Below are 21,457 nucleotides of genomic sequence, written 5' to 3'. Positions count from 1 at the left end.
AGGATAATCTTGGCCATGTTCTGTTATAATCTCCACCCGGCACAGCCAGAAGAGGACTGGCCACCCCACATAGCCTGGTTCCGACTCTAGGTTTCTTCCTAGGTTTTGGCCTTTCTAGGGAGTTTTTCCTAGCCACCGTGCTTCTACACCTGCATTGCTTGCTGTTTGAGGTTTTAGGCTGGGTTTCTGTACAGCACTTTGAGATATCAGCTGATGTACGAAGGGCTATATGAATACATTTGATTTGATTTGATTTGATTTGAATAGTGGTCCTGGTGATGATTTTTCGAAGCCTGGATATTACATTATAATACAAGCAGATAGCATCTAGCTAGGTACTGTACATCCTGTACAGGTATGTTACAAATGTCTGGTTTGGGTTTAGATAGAATCAGAGTGATCTGAGAGAGTACTAGGGGTCTGAGTGTTGGTCCTCTGATGACTCACAGTCCTGCATACAGACTCCTGCATTCTCCTCAGGCAGGGCAGGTAATGGCCCGCAGCCGCCCTGAAGTCACTCCTCAGGAACGTATAAAGTATAGGGTCCAGTACACTGTTGAGGCTCAGCAAACCCCTGCCCAGCTGGTAGGGCACAAACACTGTCTTCTCCCACTCACAGGCGTCACCGTGGAGAAGCAATCCAATGTACTTCACACATCCTGTGATGTGGTAGGGGCCGAGGACCAGGATGAAGATGACCATCAGCAGAATGAGAAGCCCCCTGATGCGGTGCTTCTCTTCCGTTCCCAAGGTACCAATGGCTGACAAAGACCTCAGGGTCTTCCGGTGGAGGATCACGATGAAGGCGAGAGGGATGATGAAGGACAGGGATAAGGTGATCAATCGGTAGATGATGAACCCCTCCTTGGAAGGGTAGCTCTCGATACACAGGGTGTGATTGTCGTTGGGTTGCATTTTATGCAAGACGATGGATGGAGGCACGGCTACCACGACCCATATGCTAAGGGCTATCCATCGTGCAAACTTCAGCTTTCTCAATGCTTGGAATCTCAGAGGCTTGGCGATGGCCAAGTAGCGCTCCAAAGCGATGATGCACATGAAGGCAATGCCGGTGTAAATGCTGACGTAGAAACTGACTCCCAATAACTGGCAGGAAGTGGACCCGAATCGCCAGTTGTGACCCCTGCGATAGTAGTCAATCCATAGAGGTACAGTGAACAGTTGGAGGAGATCCGAAAGGAGCAGGTTGATCACGTACACCGGTAAGACGTTTTCAGACTTGATCAGACGATAGAGCCCGAATAGGGCCATCAGATTGAGGGGAGTGCCAATGATGAAGAAGATACTGTAGATTACAGGAAGGTAGATGGCATCTTGGCTGAGGTCCACTCCACAATTGTTGGCTTCATTCAGGTTACTATTACCAGAGCTGGGGGTGGGAGTCATGTCCATGATGTCCTTAAGAATCAAGAGGATATGTTAAGTTGATATGATATAGATTGTATAGTAAGTATTTACCCCATTACACATTCTGAGCCTGTAACTTGATGCTTTCACTATTTAAATTATATTTTTGTAATCAACACCTTCAACTTGACACTAAGAGGGTTTAAAGTATAATTAAAACTAGAGGGTATAAAGTATCACTAAAACTAGAGGGTATAAAGTATCATTAAAACTAGAGGGTATAAAGTATCACTAAAACTAGAGGGTATAAAGTATCACTAAAACTAGAGGGTATAAAGTATCACTAAAACTAGAGGGTATAAAGTATCACTAAAACTAGAGGGTATAAAGTATCACTAAAACTAGAGGGTATAAAGTATCACTAAAACTAGAGGGTATAAAGAGTCATTAAAACTAGAGGGTATAAAGTATCACTAAAACTAGAGGGTATAAAGTATCACTAAAACTAGAGGGTATAAAGTATCACTAAAACTAGAGGGTATAAAGTATCACTAAAACTAGAGGGTATAAAGAGTCATTAAAACTAGAGGGTATAAAGTATCACTAAAACTAGAGGGTATAAAGTATCACTAAAACTAGAGGGTATAAAGTATCACTAAAACTAGAGGGTATAAAGAGTCATTAAAACTAGAGGGTATAAAGTATCAGAAAACCAGAGGGTATAAAGTATCATTAAAACGAGAGGGAATAAAGTATCATTAAAACGAGAGGGAATAAAGTATCATTAAAACTAGAGGGAATGAAGTATCATTAAAACTAGAGGGTATAAAGTATCATTAAAACTAGAGGGTGTAAAGTATCATTAAAACTAGACGGTATGAAGAGTCATTAAAACGAGAGGGTATAAAGTATCATTAAAACTCGAGGGTGTAAAGTATCATTAAACTAGAGGGTATAAAGTATCATTAAAACTAGAGGGTATAAAGTATCATTCAAACTAGAGGGTATAAAGTATCATTAAAACTAGAGGGTATAAAGTATCATTAAAAATAGAGGGAATAAAGTATCATTAAAACTAGAGGGAATAAAGTATCATTAAAACGAGTGGGAAAAAAACATATAGATGACCACTAAATTACCATGAATTTCAAAACACTGATGTGAATTCTCTCCCTGACTTTGTCTTCTTATGTTATCAAAATATAAATATGACAGAACTAATCAAAACATACCTGTAATCCTGTATTAGCTGCACTTTTCCAACAATATCAGAACGTCTTACTGGGAAACCTCATTAGAGAGAGTGTGAGTTGAATAGTCAGTACCAAACGATATGCCAACAGTGTGTCTTTGTACAGGATGTGAAGTAATGCCATGGTGTGGTGGGAAAGCACAGACGCTCATAGAGATATTTATTTTGATGGTGGTGAAACAGAAGTCATGAAATCATAAAATGAAACACGTTACATTAACCACAGCAGGAAGTTGAGAATGCTGATAATAAGAAGCTAAAATGTGCCAGTCACTGTGTTGTTAATTACTGGTCAACAGAGAAATAACTATATAAAATGTGTAAACCAGATCTGCCTCCGTAAGTCACTGTCACTGAATAACACATGTAATAATATGTCATGCCTGTTTTTCTAATACCGTTTGTGTATAATATGATCATTCCGACTGACTCAGATTTGTTTTAACGGGTCAACTGACTCCATTTTCTGTACAGATGTAGGATCTTAATTTGGGCCAGTTTGCTACAGCAGGAAAATAATCCCGCAGAAACAGGAAATGTGAATTATTATGTGGATTATAATTAATGGACATTTTTGTAAGGGTTGATACATTTTTCGTAAGGGAAAATCAAGAGTAACATTTCTAAATGGAAATTGCAAACTTCAGAAGTATTTTTATTAAACCTCAAATACACTACAAGTTCTCCTCCAACAGGCTGATCAGATTTAGATCCTATACCTGTATGTATACACCTGTTATCAAACTGTCAGTAAAAATGATACTCAATACATAAACCAGCAGTGTTTTACCTTTTTACCTACGTTTTGTGGCTGTAGCACCAAGTCATTACTGAGCTACAGTACCATTCAATGGATCACGGGCCCCGGCAGGTCAGGGTATCATCCACACAGATGATCTATACGAGAGAGAGATGAGTTACTTATCTCCAGTCCTGTCTATAAGAGGTTACAAGAGGTGAAACATGCTGCTGGAGTATATCTCATCCCCCAAAGAACTATGGTTAGAAACAAGAAGTCTCTTCTGTATACTTCCTGTAAAAATCAGGTAATTCATAGTTTGTTAATTATACATTATTTCCTCAGTGATTGTTGGGTCCAGTGATGCTTTTATTAGTCTGTTATTACACCTTTCATTACAGAGAGACAGAGAGATAAAATAATCAGCATCCTTGTACACATCATCATCACCACCACCACCATCATCATCATCATCATCATCGTCGTCATCATCATCATCATCATCATCATCACCACCACCATCATCCTCATCACCATCATCATCATCATCACCACCACCATCATCATCATCATCATCACCACCACCATCATCATCATCACCACCACCACCATCATTGCCACCATCATCATCATCATCCTCATCATCATCATCATCACCACCACCACCACAACCATCATCACTAACCACCATCATCATCATCATCATCATCATCATCATCATCATCACCATCACCACCACCACCATCACCACCACCACCATAATCATCATCATCACTAACCACCACCATCACCACCACCACCACCACCATCACCACCATCATCACCACCACCATCACCACCTCCACCACCACCATCATCATCATCATCATCATCATCATCATCATCACCATCACCACCACCACATCATCATCATCATCATCATCACCACCACCACCACCACCACCACCACCACCACCATCATCACCATCATCACTAACCACCATCATCATCATCAACATCACCACCACCACCATCACCATCATCATCATCACTAACCACCATCATCATCACCACCACCATCACCACCACCATCATCATCACCACCACCACCATCATCACCACCACCATCACCACCTCCACCACCACCACCACCACCATCATCATCATCATCATCATCATCATCATCATCATCATCATCATCATCATCATCACCATCACCACCACCACCACCACCACCATCATCATCATCATCCATACCATCATCATCATCACCACCACCACCACCACCACCATCATCATCATCATCATCACCATCACCATCACCACCACCACCACCACCACCACCACATCACCATCATCACCACCACCATCATCACCATCATCACTAACCACCATCATCATCATCATCAACATCACCACCACCATCACCATCATCATCATCATCACTAACCACCATCATCACTAACCACCATCATCACCACCACCATCATCACCACCACCACCATCATCATCACCACCACCACCATCACTAACCACCATCATCATCATCAACATCACCACCATCATCACCATCATCATCATCACTAACCACCATCATCACTAACCACCATCATCATCACCACCACCACCACCATCATCACCATCATCACTAACCATCATCATCATCATCAACATCACCACCAACCTCACCATCATCATCATCACTAACCACCATCATCACCATCATCACTAACCACCATCATCATCATCAACATCACCACCACCATCACCATCATCATCATCATCATCATCACTAACCACCATCATCACCACCACCACCATCATCACCATCATCACTAACCACCATCATCACTAACCACCATCATCACCACCACCATCACTAACATCACCACCACCATCACCATCATCATCATCACTAACCACCATCATCACTAACCACCATCATCACCACCACCATCACCACCACCACCATCATCACCACCACCACCATCATCATCACCACCACCATCATCATCACCATCATCACTAACCACCATCATCATCATCAACATCACCACCACCATCATCATCATCACTAACCACCATCATCACTAACCACCATCATCACCACCACCATCACCACCACCACCATCACCACCACCACCACCACCATCATCACTAACCACCATCATCATCATCATCATCAACATCACCACCACCATCACCATCATCACCACCACCATCACCACCACCACCATCACCACCACCACCATCATCACCACCACCATCACCATCATCATCATCACTAACCACCATCATCACTAACCACCATCATCACCACCAACATCACCACCACCACCACCACCATCATCACCACGACCACCATCATCACCATCATCACTAACCACCATCATCATCATCATCAACATCACCACCACCATCACCATCATCATCATCACTAACCACCATCATCACTAACCACCATCATCACCACCACCATCACTAACCACCATCATCACCACCACCATCACTAACCACCATCATCACCACCACCACCACCACCATCACCACCATCATCACCACCACCACCACCACCATCATCACCACCACCAGCAATAACCAACAACATCATCATCATCATCATCATCAATATAATCATCATCACCTCCACCACCATCACCACCATCATCATCAATATAATCCTCATCATCATCATCATCACCACCATGTTGAGTTGTGCTAAGGGGTTGAATGGTGTTCAGTAGGTGTAGTTTTGTGAATCACATGTTACGATTATCAACATGTTCGACTGAGAGGAGATCTGGCAACGGTACATGTTATCAAGGTATAAAGATCAAAGAAACACTTCCCACTGGATGGTAAACTTCATATCTTCAATTCCTTCATATCTTGTGTTGAGTGAATTCAATATGGATTTTAACATTTTCTACAGGGCATTGATTTAAAATGCTTACAAGGTGTTCAAACACTTCTTGGCAGAAATCATCTAGTTTGGCTCACACAGCTGGCTGTAGATATGGTATGCATCCCAAATGGCACCTTATTCCTTTAGTGTCCATAGTGCTCTGCTTAAAAGTAGTGCACTATTTAGGGATTAGGGTGCCATTTGGGATGCATCCATGCACAGAATTCTAAAGCACTCACGACAGTTCCTACCAGGGGCATGAGTCCAACTTACAGAAATTGTTCCTGCGCCCAAATTCAATCTAAGGATCATAGGGCAAAGCACTCAGATGTGAGTGGAATTAAAGTAACACAACCTGTTAGTGAAGTGTTTAACAGTAACACAACCTGTTAGTGAAGCGTTTTATAGTAACACAACCTGTTCGTGAAGTGTTTTACAGTAATACAACCTGTTAGTGAAGCATTTTACAGTAATACAACCTGTTAGGGAAGCGTTTTACAGTAACACAACCTGTTAGTGAAGCGTTTTACAGTAATACAACCTGTTAGTGAAGCGTTTTACAGTAATAATTCCTGTTAGTGAAGCATTTCACAGTAATACAACCTGTTAGTGAAGCGTTTTACAGTAACACAACCTGTTAGTGAAGCGTTTTACAGTAATACAACCTGTTAGTGAAGCGTTTTACAGTAATACAACCTGTTAGTGAAGCGTTTTACAGTAACACAACCTGTTAGTGAACTGATGTAACACATGGGACCAAACTAGGGAAATGTAACAATCTATGTCACTTTGTTGGAGATGAATGAGTCTTAGTGTTAAGAGAGAGGAGCATGAAACTAGACAACTACAACAATAAATATATAATTTATTAAGGATTTATAAAGGGTTTCTAAGTAGTTTAGAAATGGTTCATTATTAGTTAATAGTAATACAATTGTAAGCTTGTCATCTAGCTGCTTTTCACATACTAATACTTTAAATAATTAGTATAATTAATAATACAAATAATGAATATATTATTTAGTGCAATAATTAGTAGTAGTAATATAATAATTAACATACTTTGTATATTCATTTGTATAATTATTATTATGCTCTTCTCATTCATCAATACGTCTGCATTAGACACAAGTGTAGAAGATAAAGTACTTTCTAGAAATGCATATCAATGACTTCCTCCATTTATTGCCCCTTCTTTGACTAATGTGTCATAATACATTGTACCATGCTGTTCTTTCTATGAGTGCCTTGCGACAATCTCAGAGGCCCTTAATAATTGAAAGAGAATGTAATCTAAGCACGGTTGAAAAGAGAGATACAATTATCTGCATGTGAACCCTTTTAAAACCCAAAGCAGGTGAACTTCAGGTTAGCTGGCAGATAAGACCTTAACTGATTAATATCATGTAGTGGCAGTGGGTGGAAGAATCAAGGGTATATTCTACAGAGGGCCAAACTGTAGGGAGTTATTTTCATTCTGAAGTTGTGTTTAACTTATGAGCCACTTGCATACCATGGGGATTCGGTATGTTATGTGTCTAAGATAAAGAATGCAATGGCACTGGAAATACTGGAGACTTATACTCTGAGCTATGCAAGAAAGTGCATCTTAGCGAATACAGGGGAAGAGTCTAAGAAAAAAAATCAAATTTCCAAGAAAATGTATTGTTAGTCAAATTAAACATGTTTCTATTATGACATCACAAAGGTACCCGTTCCAATTACTGCACATTTAACATAGTTTGGCAATCTTGAATCTCCTGTACTGCAGGTGAAATCTTTGAGTGTAACAGTACATGCTTTCCACAGGGTTTAAAGGCAGGCTTGGTATACAATAGAGAATAGACCTCTTGGAAACAGAGAGAGACATGCTTTCTCTTCAATTTAATTCTGGGAATGCGTTATCTAACATGGCACATCAAATGTACCAGCAAACAGACGGCAAAGAAACAGTTCAAATCAAAGTTTACAGATCACAAGATGGGATAAAAGAGCCGTTGACAGTGACAAAAGATGTCACGATAACAGAGTGAAAATTTTAAAAAAATCATAATCTCATGAACATTACCTAAGCACATTATCAGGTCTGTGCATTCAGAGAGAAAAAAAAAATCATATTTCAGTTTGTATACTAGTAAGAACGCTTACTGAGAAGTAAGTCCAAGTAAAAAATATATTCCTATATTTCCATATAGGCCTATAACAGTTCAATAGTTCCAGTAGCAAAGCAAACATTTCAAGAAAGTACACCTGTTGCTCTACACAGACACTGTAAACAATAAGCAAAAGCCACCAAGACATGACAATGGTTGACAACAGCACCCGAACTGGATCAATCCATTTTGACCATCTAGATAAGGGGCGTCAAACTCATTTTGCTCACGGGCCGCATTCGGTCCTTAACGAGGTCTAGAAGGCCGAACTGAAAATGTGTTATATTTCCTCGCTGTTAAAATGATCAAAATGATGTCCTCTATCCATCGGGTTGGGAATGTTCTATGCACCCTGACTATCCAGCTATCAGGGAATCAAAATCAAGTCAATTGTTATTTGTCACATGCTTGGTAAACAACATGTGTAGGCTAACAGGGAAATACTTACTTAGAGGTCCTTCCCAACAATACAGAGACAAAATACGAAAAATAATAGAAAAATAATAACACAAGGAATAAATCCACGATGAGTAACAATAACTTGTCTATTTACAGTACTGAGTAACAATAACTTGTCTATTTACAGTACTGAGTAATGATAACTTGGTTATATACAAGGGGTACCAGTACTGAGTAATGATAACTTGGTTATATACAAGGGGTAACAGTACTGAGTAATGATAACTTGGTTATATACATGGGGTACCAGTACTGAGTAATGATAACTTGGTTATATACATGGGGTACCAGTACTGAGTCATGATAACTTGGTTATATACAAGGGCTACCAGTACTGGGTAATGATAACTTGGTTATATACAAGGGCTACCAGTACTGGGTAATGATAACTTGGTTATATACAAGGGCTACCAGTACTGGGTAATGATAACTTGGTTATATACAAGGGCTACCAGTACTGAGTAATGATAACTTGGTTATATACATGGGGTACCAGTACTGAGTAATGATAACTTGGCTATAAACATGGTGTACAATAATCGGGCTGACTCTTTTCTCTGTATATATCAACAATGTCGCTCTTGCTGCGGGTGATTCCCTGACCCACCTCTACTCAGACGACACCATTCTGTATACATCTGGCCCTTCTTTGGACACTGTGTTAACTAACCTCCAAATGAGCTTCAATGCCATGCAACATTCCTTCCGTGGCCTCCAACTGCTCTTAAACGCTAGCAAAACCAAATGCATGCTTTTCAACCGTTCGCTGCCCGCACCCGCCCGACTAGCATCACTACTCTGGACGGTTCTGACCTAGAATACGTGGACAACTACAAATACCTAGGTGTCTGGCTAGACTGTAAACTCTCCTTCCAGACCCATATCAAACATCTCCAATCCAAAATCAAATCTAGAATCGGCTTTCTATTTCACAACAAAGCCTCCTTCACTCACGCCGCCAAACTTACCCTCGTAAAACTGACTATCCTACCGATCCTCGACTTTGGCGATGTCATCTACAAAATAGCTTCCAATACTCTACTCATCAAACTGGATGCAGTCTATCACAGTGCCATCCGTTTTGTTACCAAATCACCTTATACCACCACCATTGCGACCTGTATGCTCTAGTCGGCTGGACCTCGCTACATATTCGTCGCCAGACCCACTGGCTCCAGGTCATCTATAAGTCTATGCTAGATAAAGCTCTGCCAACACCTCCTTTGGCCGCCTTTCCTTCCAGTTCTCTGCTGCCAGTGACTGGAACTAATTGCAAAAATCGCTGAAGCTGGAGACTTACATTTCCCTCACTAACTTTAAACATCAGCTGTCTGAGCAGCTAACCGATCACTGCAGCTGTACGTAGGCCATCTGTAAATAGCCCACCCAATCTACTTACCTCATCCCCATATTGTTTTAATTTAATTTGCTGCTCTTTTGCACACCAATATCACTACTTACACACCATCATCTGCTCATCTATCACTCCAGTGTTAATCTGCTAAATTGTAATTACTTTGCTACTATGGCCTATTTATTGCCTTACCTCCTTACTCCATTTGCACACACTGTATACAGACTTTATTTTTTTCTATTGTGTTATTGATTGTACGCTTGTTTATTCCATGTAAATCTGTGTTGTTGTTTGCTGCTTTGGCCAGGTTGCAGTTGTAATTGAGAACTTGTTCTCAACTAGCTTACCTGGTTAAATAAAGGTGAAATAAAACATTTAAAAAACTAGGCAAGTTAGTTAAGGACACATTCTTATTTTCAATGACAGCCTAGGAACAGTGGGTTAACTGTCTTGTTCAGGGGCAGAACAACAGATTTTTACCTTGTCAGCTCTGGGATTCAATCTTGCAAACTTTCAGTTACAAGTCCAACACTCTAACCATTAAGCTACCTGCCATCCCAAATGTAGGTCTAATGTTTGGAAAGAGTTGTGGTTTGGCTTTAGTCATAGTTTGGCTTCAGTCATTCCAACGTAGACTGGATCTGGCCCGCAGGCCTTGAGTTTGACGTGATCTAGATGAAGCGCTCCATGTGAAGCTCTTGAGCATGACATAATGTCCAGTCGTAGATGAAATGTAGCCATCAAGTCTCAGAGGTGAAAGGAAATACACCTCCAACTTTAGCCATCTGGTGTTTATGTACCACGGTCGTCAAAGGAAAACGTGTGTGTTTGTGTGTGTGTGTGTGTGTTTGTGTGTGTGTGTTTGTGTGTGTGTTTGACCTATGTGAAGGATTCTGATCCGCAGGAGAACTGCTGAGTAGCATCTGCTGGCAGAGAGAACGCCTTGGGTCCTTCACATGACATGACAAATTACACTGGGCAGTTTACATTTAATTATCCCCTTGAATAATCACATCCAAGAGAGATTATTTGGGAAGGAGGGAGAGTGAAAGATAACGGGGGGAAGAGACAATATTAAAAAATATTTTTTTTCTATATCAGACGTTTCACAGATATGTGAAGGGAGGTGAAGGACCATCAAATGCCCTCTAACCTCCATTGACCTAAGAAAGGGTTAACTTACTGATGCCATCTAACCTCTATTTACAGGAGAATGGGTTAACTTACTGATGCCATCTAACCTCTATTTGCAGGAGAATGGGTTAACTTACTGATGCCATCTAACCTCTATTGACAGTATAAAGGGTTAACTTACTGATGCCGTCTAACCTCTATTTACAGGAGAATGGGTTAACTTACTGATGCCATCCAACCCCTATTTACAGTAGAATGGGTTAACTTACTGATGCCATCTAACCTCTATTGACAGTATAAAGGGTTAACTTACTGATGCCGTCTAACCTCTATTTACAGGAGAATGGGTTAACTTACTGACGCCATCTAACTTCTATTTACAGGAGAAAGGGTTAACTTACTGATGCCATCTAACCTCTATTGACCTAAGAATGGGTTAACTTACTGATGCCATCTAACCTCTATTTACAGTAGAATGGGTTAACTTACTGATGCTGTCTAACCTCTATTTACAGTAGAATGGGTTAACTTATTGATGCCATCTAACCTCTATTGACAGGATAATGGGTTAACTTACTGATGCCATCTAACCCCTATTGACAGGAGAATGGGTTAACTTAGGGATGCTGTCTAACCTCTATTTACAGTAGAATGGGTTAACTTACTGATGCCATCTAACCTCTATTTACAGTAGAAAGGGTTAACTTACTGATGCCATCTAACCTCTATCGACAGTAGAAAGGGTTAACTTACTGATGCCATCTAACCTCTATTTACAGGAGAAAGGGTTAACTTACTGATGCCATCTAACCTCTATTGACAGGATAATGGGTTAACTTACTGATGCCATCTAACCCCTATTTACAGTAGAAAGGGTTAACTTACTGATGCCATCTAACCCCTATTGACAGGAGAATGGGTTAACTTACTGATGCCATCTAACCCCTATTGACAGTACAAAGGGTTAAGTTACTGATGCCATCTAACCGTGAGGTGAATACGGAGTACAGTGAGGTGAATACTGACTACAGTGAGGTGAATACGGAGTACAGTGAGGTGAATACGGAGTACAGTGAGGTGAATACTAAGGAGTACAGTGAGGTGAATACGGAGTACAGTGAGGTGAATACGGAGTACAGTGAGGTGAATACGGAGTACAGTGAGGTGAATACTGACTACAGTGAGGTGAATACGGAGTACAGTGAGGTGAATACGGAGTACAGTGAGGTGAATACTAAGGAGTACAGTGAGGTGAATACGGAGTACAGTGAGGTGAATACGGAGTACAGTGAGGTGAATACTAAGGAGTACAGTGAGGTGAATACTAAGGAGTACAGTGAGGAGGTTACTGAGGAGCACAGGGAGGTGGTTACTAAGGAGTACAGTGAGGAGGTTACTGAGGAGTACAGTGAGGAGGTTACTGAGGAACACAGTGAGGTGGTTACTAAGGAGTACAGTGAGGTGAATACTAATGAGTACAGTGAGGTGATTACTGAGGAGTACAGTGAGGAGGTTACTGAGGAGCACAGTGAGGTGGTTACTAAGGAGTATAGTGAGGAGTACAGTGAGGTGCCTGAGGAGTACAGTCAGATTATTGAGGGGTACATTGACGGATGTTATTGGGGAGTACAGTGAGGTGGTTATTGGGGAGTACAGTGAGGATGTTACTCAGGAGTACAGTGAGGTAGTTACTGAGGAGATTACTGTTTCATTCAAATAGAAAAATTAAGAATTTCCATGTAATTTCTCATATTTTACAAGATCAAAAGTCTTGTAAAAATACCCCACACAATGGCTGAAAGCTGCAGTATGCATTATGACTCACAATACAATGACTCACAAGTATGTCATGTTTAGCCTGGGTTCCTCCTAATATCGGTACATTACTCTGTATATTTCCTCCTCTGCTGGGATCCTGCCTTCATTGACAGCTGTGTTACATATCCCAGGGTGATCACCTTTGGTGTGGTGCTGATTTTCTAAGATAACAGATTTCTTGTCATGCTGCTGCATGGGACTGCCATACCTTAGAGTGGGAACACTTGGCAGGATCGTGCTCGTATTCCTTTGATGTAAAAAGGCACTTTATGATACAGTTTTGGTGCCAAAACACAGGCTAGATAAATAATGGATGAAATGTAAAAGCAGATAGAACCAGGATGATGGATCCTTGTCAACTGGCCTGTTAAGAGAAGGGTCGGATCTGTGTGTCATTCAACTGATGGATAACTGTCAGTGTATTCAGAGGACAAAATCTACACAGCTAAGTGACACACTATTTACACAATGTGGCGGTTTCGGTGCCAAGATCACGGTAAGGCCTGGTTTACACATAAACACACACCACCAGTCCAAGGGAAGGGTTCAAGTGTTTTATTATCAGAGGTCGACAGCGTTCCATTTCTACCAAACTCTAAACAGAGTAAACACTTCGTCACCAGTGGAAGATCCTGAAATCTTGGTCTTTGGGGGTTCAATCATTGCTGAACTCATCAGTTCCTTTCTTCCGATAAACCTCCTTCTCCACCGTACGTTCTCTCACCCCAATAACCTCCTACTCCTTCCCCAATAACCTCCTACTCCTTCCCCTGCCGGGGTCAAAGAAAAGACAAAGAGAAAAAAAACCCAGGGCGTGGTTAATTAGAGGCCCTGATTGGTTTCACCTGGCTGCAGTTTGGCTCTGATCACAACTGGAGACAGGTGTGGCTGTTCTGCTGCATTCTAGAAGTTTCCCCTGAGCTGTCCATGGTCCTGCCTTTGGGGAATACTTCACATTGCTGTCCGTGGTCCTGGCATCCAGAAAACAGAGCAACCTCGCAGGCACATACCGTCCATCCACCACACAATCCCTGAAACCGCTACAATAGTTAAGTGACACACTATTTACACAGCTAAGTGACACTAATTACACATTTAAGTGACACTATTTACACAGCTAAGTGACACTATTAACAACATGGATAAATGCTGTTTTCATCTGGTGAAACCTCTGTGTAAGCCTCAGCAACAAATACAGTTTCAAACATTTGGAGTAGAGGGATTGTAAATATATTCAACCTATCCTTTACAACAACAACAAAAACATGTTACATTTGCAGTTTCACATGTTGACCTTAAATGTCACATGTGAAACCATATGTTCACACGTGTTGAATTTAGAGTTCACATGTTAAAGCCAGCTTCAGTAAGTGCAAAATAAATCAAATACATTTTCGATTATGGATTATATCTCTGAAATAAGAGATATTAAGTCTTAATTTGACGTATTTAGTGCTTTGACGCCACAGCACTGGAAATACTGGAGCTTTTTTCCATTTTCCCTCCTTCAGGCTTGTTTACATTTTGCAGCTAATTTCTCAGCCAGACGAGGTGATGATGTATGATCGAGAGTTGCCAAAATGTAATCTCGCTCATGTGCTGAGTGATGTTTACAACTCAACTGTCAGTCTGCCATAGTGCCGTTTAACCTTGCAGTCAGTCCAGTCGGACTATAACCAAGATACTGGTAAGAGTACTTTTTGGAATAAAATGTTCAATTATTTTATGTAATTAGCCAATCATTATATTGTATACTTTGTTCTGTTCTGGAAAATAGCTAGTTTACACCAACCTGGGCCCAGATTCACAAAACCTTAAGAAGACATGTCTTCTTAACTGCCATTGTTTCCTTAACTATAGACTTAAGAAGAAAGTTAAAAAGGTTATTGGACATTCTCTTGCGCTATTTCTTATCTTTCTCATTAAGCACAAAGTTAAAAAAATGAGACTCTCAAAAAATGAGACTCTTGAAAATAATGTTCATGGAAATGTTCTTAATTCTAAGATGGCTTAACCCTTGTCTTAAACTCAGAGCAGTGAGAAAAAAGCTCATTAAAACAATGGAACATGTTTAATTCACACACAAACTTAATCTGAAAGTTTCAGTATTGATTATTTTAAACCCAATAACATGTTTTAGAACTGTAATCTTAGTAAGAAATATGCTAACATGATTGCCATTGTTAGCTAGATAGCTAGCTAAAATGGTTGCCTAGCAACACACATCTTAAGAAGATTTGTAAGAAGATATTTGAGAAGTTTATAAGAAAATCATAACATCTTAAGATATTGTTGAGGAATTGCACTTACGAACTATCTTATGAACTTCTTAAAAAGCTTCTTAAGTTTTAGTGTATGAAGTGTTTAGTGAATCTGGACCCTGTTCTGCCAGTTTGTAGTGTTCTGCCTGTTCTCTAGACTAGGAAGCTACTGTAGCTAGCTAACTGCCTAAATTAGTTAGCTCACTAGCTAGCTAGCAAACTAACAGTTAGCTAATGTTAGGCTCATCGTAAATCAAAAATGCTTGTTTTCATTTCATGTATGAGTAAAACATTGAGTGTATTTGTGTTAACTAATTAGTCACGTTTGTCTCCCTTCCACAACATAAACCTCTAAAGAGCTAGCATTACTATATCATAGATGTCAAGGTAATATAGCTAATATCTAATGACCTTGTGAATGTATCAATAGTTGTAGCTATGTTAGCTGTCAGTCATAGCTAGGTCTATGAAATATTTACAGCAAATAATATCAACATCTACTATTTGCTATTCTTACATATAGTATATTTTCTGTCAATTGCTGGCAGAACCATTTCACCAGGTCAAATTTCTAGTACAGGTAAACGTACTTGGTGGATAAAGGTGATTCTGATTCGTCAAGGATTGTTTTTAGGAGAATATGCTGTCTGAACATGGCACACATAGGTCTAAAAAGAGAAGGAGGTCCAAGTGTCTGTGGAGGATTGCTGAGGGCCAGTGTAGAAACAAGGTCCATGTAGAGGGTACGAGGATCAAACAGGGCCAGGGAAGGGAACAGAGGAAGAGGTAGAAGCAGCAGAATCTGGGAAATATCCCTGGCTGACAGGGAGAGAGTTGATCATAATCATCAAGATAGATTTGCACAGCTTTCAGACAACACCATGTCTGAGTAGTCTAAACCAAATCTAGACCAGATTGTCAACTCTGGTACTCATGTCAACCAGAAAGTATAGCTAGTTTTTTTTTACTCATTAACTTTAGGTGTATCTTGAACAGCTGTCAGAGAGAGAGAGATTGACATGGTGATTTGATGACGATGCTGGAGAGGACACCAGGGGCTCTTTTCGATGTGGTCCATCTCATCCAGACCAACCAGGGAGGTGGTGGAGGTGCAGGGGGCGGCCCTTTTTGGTGCACCTGTGGCAGGTGTCGTGAAATGCCAACTGACTGAGGAGAAGTGTTGTGGTGGGGGGCTAACCACCTGCATCAGTACAACGTTGCACATGTGCACTTCCTGCCTGGAGCCTGGAAACCTGAGGAACATCAGGGTCTACAGGAATGACCTGTTAGCCCTGGATGAGAGCGAGGAACAGGGAGAAGACCATGCGGAGTACAGGCATGCTGCCTACCGGTAGTTTATCTGTTGGCAGCGTGGCATGCTTCGGCAGGGTCACAGAATTGTTATTCCAAGCTGCTGCGTATGGCACATCAGAGACGCCTTCCCTGACACTAATGGCCTGTATAAAGGATTCACTCCTGGCAGACTAAGAGAATTCTGTCCATGTATTTGTTTGTTTATTTGTGTATATGTTCGCTAACTCTAACCCACTGTTTAATAAAAACAACTGATGTTACGGACAATGGTTGAATATAGAGCAAAATGTTTTATTTGTTCAACAAATATATATATTTTTATATGAAACAGAATCATAGAACAAAGAATTGAATTACATTTATTTAGTCATAAGACAACAATCATGAGTGACAAGGTACTCATAAGGTTTATTTACAGGTGGATAGATCATAGGACTGTACAATACATTATCAATAACATGAGGTCATTTACAAATGCTATTTATTAGCAAATTAGGTTTATTTAATTGAGTAGAGGGGACTGTACAATAACATAATGGTGGAAATTTGTTATTGTTATTTACAATAAACTATAGGAACTAATTGTTACCTATTGGTGTTCAGTGTGCGTGTGTGTGTGCGTGCGTGCATGCGTGCGTGTGTGCGCTCACGAGCGCATGTGGGCATGGGGTTTCTATCAAGAATCAGGAAAACACCCAGATGCAGACAGTTTCGAAGTAACAAAAGTTTATTACATAAACAGGGGGGCATGACAGGTCAAGGGCAGACAGAGGTAAGTAATCCAGAGCAGAGTCTGAAAGGTACAGAACGACAGGCAGGCTCAGGGTCAGGCCAGGGAGAGGTCAGTAATCCAGGGTGGTTGACAAGGTTGACAAATTATCTATATATATATATATATATCTATCGCTAGCTATATGTGTGCATATTGGTCACCCATAAAGGAGCAGGAGGAAGTACAGAACGGCAGGCAGGCTCAGGGCAGGCAGAATGGTCAAAACCGAAAACTAGAAAACAGGAACTAGAGAAAGACAGGAGCACGGGAAAAACACTGGTAGGCTTGACAAAACAAAATAAACTGGCAACAGGCAAACAGAGAACACAGGTATAAATACACTGGGGATAATGGGGAAGATGGGCGACACCTGGAGGGGGGTGGAGACAATCACAAAGACAGGTTAAACAGATCAGGGTGTGACAGTTTCAGGTCATTGTAGCTGTTCAGATCCTAGGGAGAGTGAGGAAAATATACATCTAGAAACATTCTGCTTGACCCTACTTTTAAAAAACACAGGTGTTTTTAATCTTATCATTCATACCTAGCCCTCGGCTGACATATGCCTGAACCAGCACCAGGATGGGTGGTGGGGGAACCTCAGGGAGAAGGCCAAGATTCCTTGGGTCACTGGCTACACGAGGGATGATCTTTGGCATTCCCACGTTGGATGCCAACCTCTGTCTGACCACACCTGCTTGCAGCTCAGGGATGTAACTGCAGGGTTTTGGGGTCTTCTTCGCAAGCACTGTCCATCACTTTATACTGGTTACAACCATTTACAACTACTTGGTTGTTAAATAGTTTGCTTAATTTGGTTATTTTGCCATCTAGTCATTGAACGAACACATCATCAGCTAACGTTAGCTACAAGGAAGAAAGTGGTTGTATCTATCAGTCAAGCATACCCGTTCAGCAGAAACAATGCCATTTCGGCAGCTCGTCTAAGATGGAGTTGACTCCGGAGCACCCGCCACCTTTCTTCTTCTTTGAGGTTTATTGGCAGACTACATTAGGTGTAGTCACCCACAGGGTAGTACAAAATACGTTTAAAAAACAGAAACATTTTTGGATTAACAAATTCATACTAATTGTCAAAACCAAAAATCACTAACCATATTCACGCTATTACCATGAATTTCTAACAAAAGCTGTACAATTCAGATCCCTACACAGGCCCAGGAACCTGGGAGGGGGGAACCTCTTCATTTAGTACACCCTGTTACATTTGGGCTGTAACTACATGCTTCATCTGACTTTTCAACTATTAACGTACATATTTATTCCTTCAACAGACACTTGTCACGTGACCAATTCTTTTACAATCGTAACACTGCAGCGCTTCTGTACATACGGTCTCGCCTCATATCTCACATACCCAAGTTTTACACAAGTCAGGAGAACCACTTCATCAAAGGACAGTAAAACTGATGGACTTTGCGCCATCTTTCCGTTTATCATTCAGTTCAAGTGACATGCACCTACCACTCCCGTCACCCCAAAAAACATCCTTGCTTGTGAATTACACTCCAGCCATAAACTGCTGTACATTTACAACTTTAGCCCTTTCTACTCCACTCTTCTTCACGGTCGTCGACTCATTCTCACCAACTGTACTAGCGCCAAGATCATTGCACAACACTTCCACCATTGCTCCTCCAGTCATCCCCCGGACTCCCTCGCTCTTTGCTGTGAATGATGCAAGAGTTTGTGTTCTCAAAGTAGAACCCCTATTGTCCTCATTCCAGCACAGCTGTTGCTTCACCAACTTTCTCTCCATTTCCTCCATTTTGTCCACACTACTCGCCGCCATTTCCGACTCCCCGCTGTTTGTTCCTCCTTCCAGGGCTTGATGACTTCTTCTTCTTCTCGTGTCCGTTGCCTTGACTCCCTGTCCAATTTCGGTAATCTCGAGCCCCTTCCGGACATGATCCAAAACGATATCTTCACCGATATTCACTTTTCACCTCCTAATATCTTGTTGTTGTTTTCGGTTAGGTTTTTTTTCTCGTCGGTTGATAGTAACACTTAAAATCTTGGGTTTCCGTGAATTTGTCTGCCATTTGCAGACACTGCTAAGACTGCGTTGTACCAGGGTGCGGTCTTGTCACGAGAACAGTGATTATTGTTGTGTATGTCTGAAGCAAACACATTTAATTGATTTGTTTTGTCGCCCTAACATAACAAATCATTAATATAAACAAACTGACCTAGCAGAATTCAAACTTACACTTACTGAGTCTGGCTTTAACACCACCTTTACACATGTGAGGAGAAAAAACAAAATCACCTCACATGTAAATTGCAGTTTGTGAAAGCAAAACATAAGCCCCAAAGTATTAATAGCAAAACAAATATTGCAAAGAGAAAACAAAAAAAAAAAGCAGATTTTTAAAAATGATAACACAATTAAATTAAACGTCTCCCTCTTTCCCGCTACTGTCCCTCTCTTTGGTTATGTTACCCTGGTCCTTTGGATATGTTACCCTGGTCCTTTGGTTATGTTACCCTGATCCTTTGGTTATGTTACCCTGGTCCTTTGGTTATGTTACCCTGGTCCTTTGGTTGTTACCCTGGTCCTTTATGTTACCCTGGTCCTTTATGTTACCCTGGCCTTTGGTTGTTACCCTGGTCCTTTATGTTACCCTGGCCTTTGGTTGTTACCCTGGTCCTTTATGTTACCCTGGTCCTTTATGTTACCCTGGCCTTTGGTTGTTACCCTGGTCCTTTATGTTACCCTGGCCTTTGGTTGTTACCCTGGTCCTTTATGTTACCCTGGCCTTTGCTTTCCACTTTCCACAAGTCTTTCCACAAGTCTTTCCACAATCCTACCAGCAATATAGCAAGCACCCTGCATCCCACTGCTGGTTTACCTCTGAAGCTAAGCAGGGTTGGTCCTGGTCAGTCCCTGGATGGGAGACCAGACCTAGCTGGAAGAGGTGATAATAATCATGTGAATGAATAATGTACATGTGAAACTTCACACGTGTCTGAAAACCACGTCTGACTCTGGAACAATTCTGACCACTTCTGACTCGGGACATTTTTCATGTGATTTGTTCACACGTTTTCAAGCTGTTTTTTTTTGTAAGGGTAACCATTACACAATATATTCAATCAACTCCTACCACTGCCTACAATGTAGCATGACAACTACTGTACGTCAGAGGAGGTCAAACAAGCAATCAGATAACACGTCCAATCATGCAATCACCTTAACTACATGATACCAGGCACTCTGCCGTCTGTATCAATCAGTATTCAAGGTGGCAATACCAAACATCCGTTTTATTTATTTTATCAGCGCTAATCAACCTCAGTCGTGAATATAAGGTTGAATAAATACACTGATTACATCCCAATTGGCACCCTATTCCCTATGCAGTGCACTACTTTTGACCAGGACTGGCACCCTATTCCCTATGTGGTGCACTGCTTTAGACCAAGACTGGCACCCTATTCCCTATGTAGTGCACTACTTTAGACCAGGACTGACACCCTATTCCCTATGTAGTGCACTACTTTAGACCAGGACTGACACCCTATTCCCTATGTAGTGCACTACTTTAGACCAGGACTGGCACCCTATTCCCTATGTAGTGTACTACCCATAGGCCCCACGTAGGACATAGGGTACCTTTCGAGAGCCGGCCATTGTGTCGATGGCATGTGGTGACAATCATTAACTAGCAGTACCAGGTGGGATAGCAGCTATTGTCACTCAAGATGTTGTTTTGTCATTTGTTTCTGACACAACCTTTATTTTATTGCAATGAAATTGACTGGTTCATGGCTGGCTCATGGCTGGCTCATGGCTGGCTCATGGCTGGCTCATGGCTGGCTCATGGCTGGCTCATGGCTGGCTCATGGCTGATTTACTCTGCATGCATGCAGGATGATAACTAGGCCTCTGTACTCACCTCACCTCCCTTCACAATGTCACTGAGAT

At 41.2% G+C, this 21,457-nt stretch overlaps 1 protein-coding gene across 1 annotated transcript; it reads right to left on the bottom strand.

Annotated features, from left to right (window-relative positions):
• Positions 1-316: 316 nt before the first annotated feature.
• Positions 317-2,623, bottom strand: LOC100135993 (G protein-coupled receptor LPSenhR-1). The gene is given in 2 exon segments (NM_001124330.1): positions 317-1,419; positions 2,601-2,623. A coding segment is annotated over 1 exon segment (1,032 nt). The 5' UTR covers positions 1,414-1,419; positions 2,601-2,623; the 3' UTR covers positions 317-381.
• Positions 2,624-21,457: the final 18,834 nt, after the last annotated feature.

The sequence above is a fragment of the Oncorhynchus mykiss genome, chromosome 1 (genome assembly GCF_013265735.2).
Source record: "Oncorhynchus mykiss isolate Arlee chromosome 1, USDA_OmykA_1.1, whole genome shotgun sequence".
NCBI lineage: Eukaryota > Metazoa > Chordata > Actinopteri > Salmoniformes > Salmonidae > Oncorhynchus > Oncorhynchus mykiss.
The sequence above is the reverse complement of the archived record's forward strand: the minus strand, read 5'-3'. Positions and strand labels throughout refer to the sequence as shown.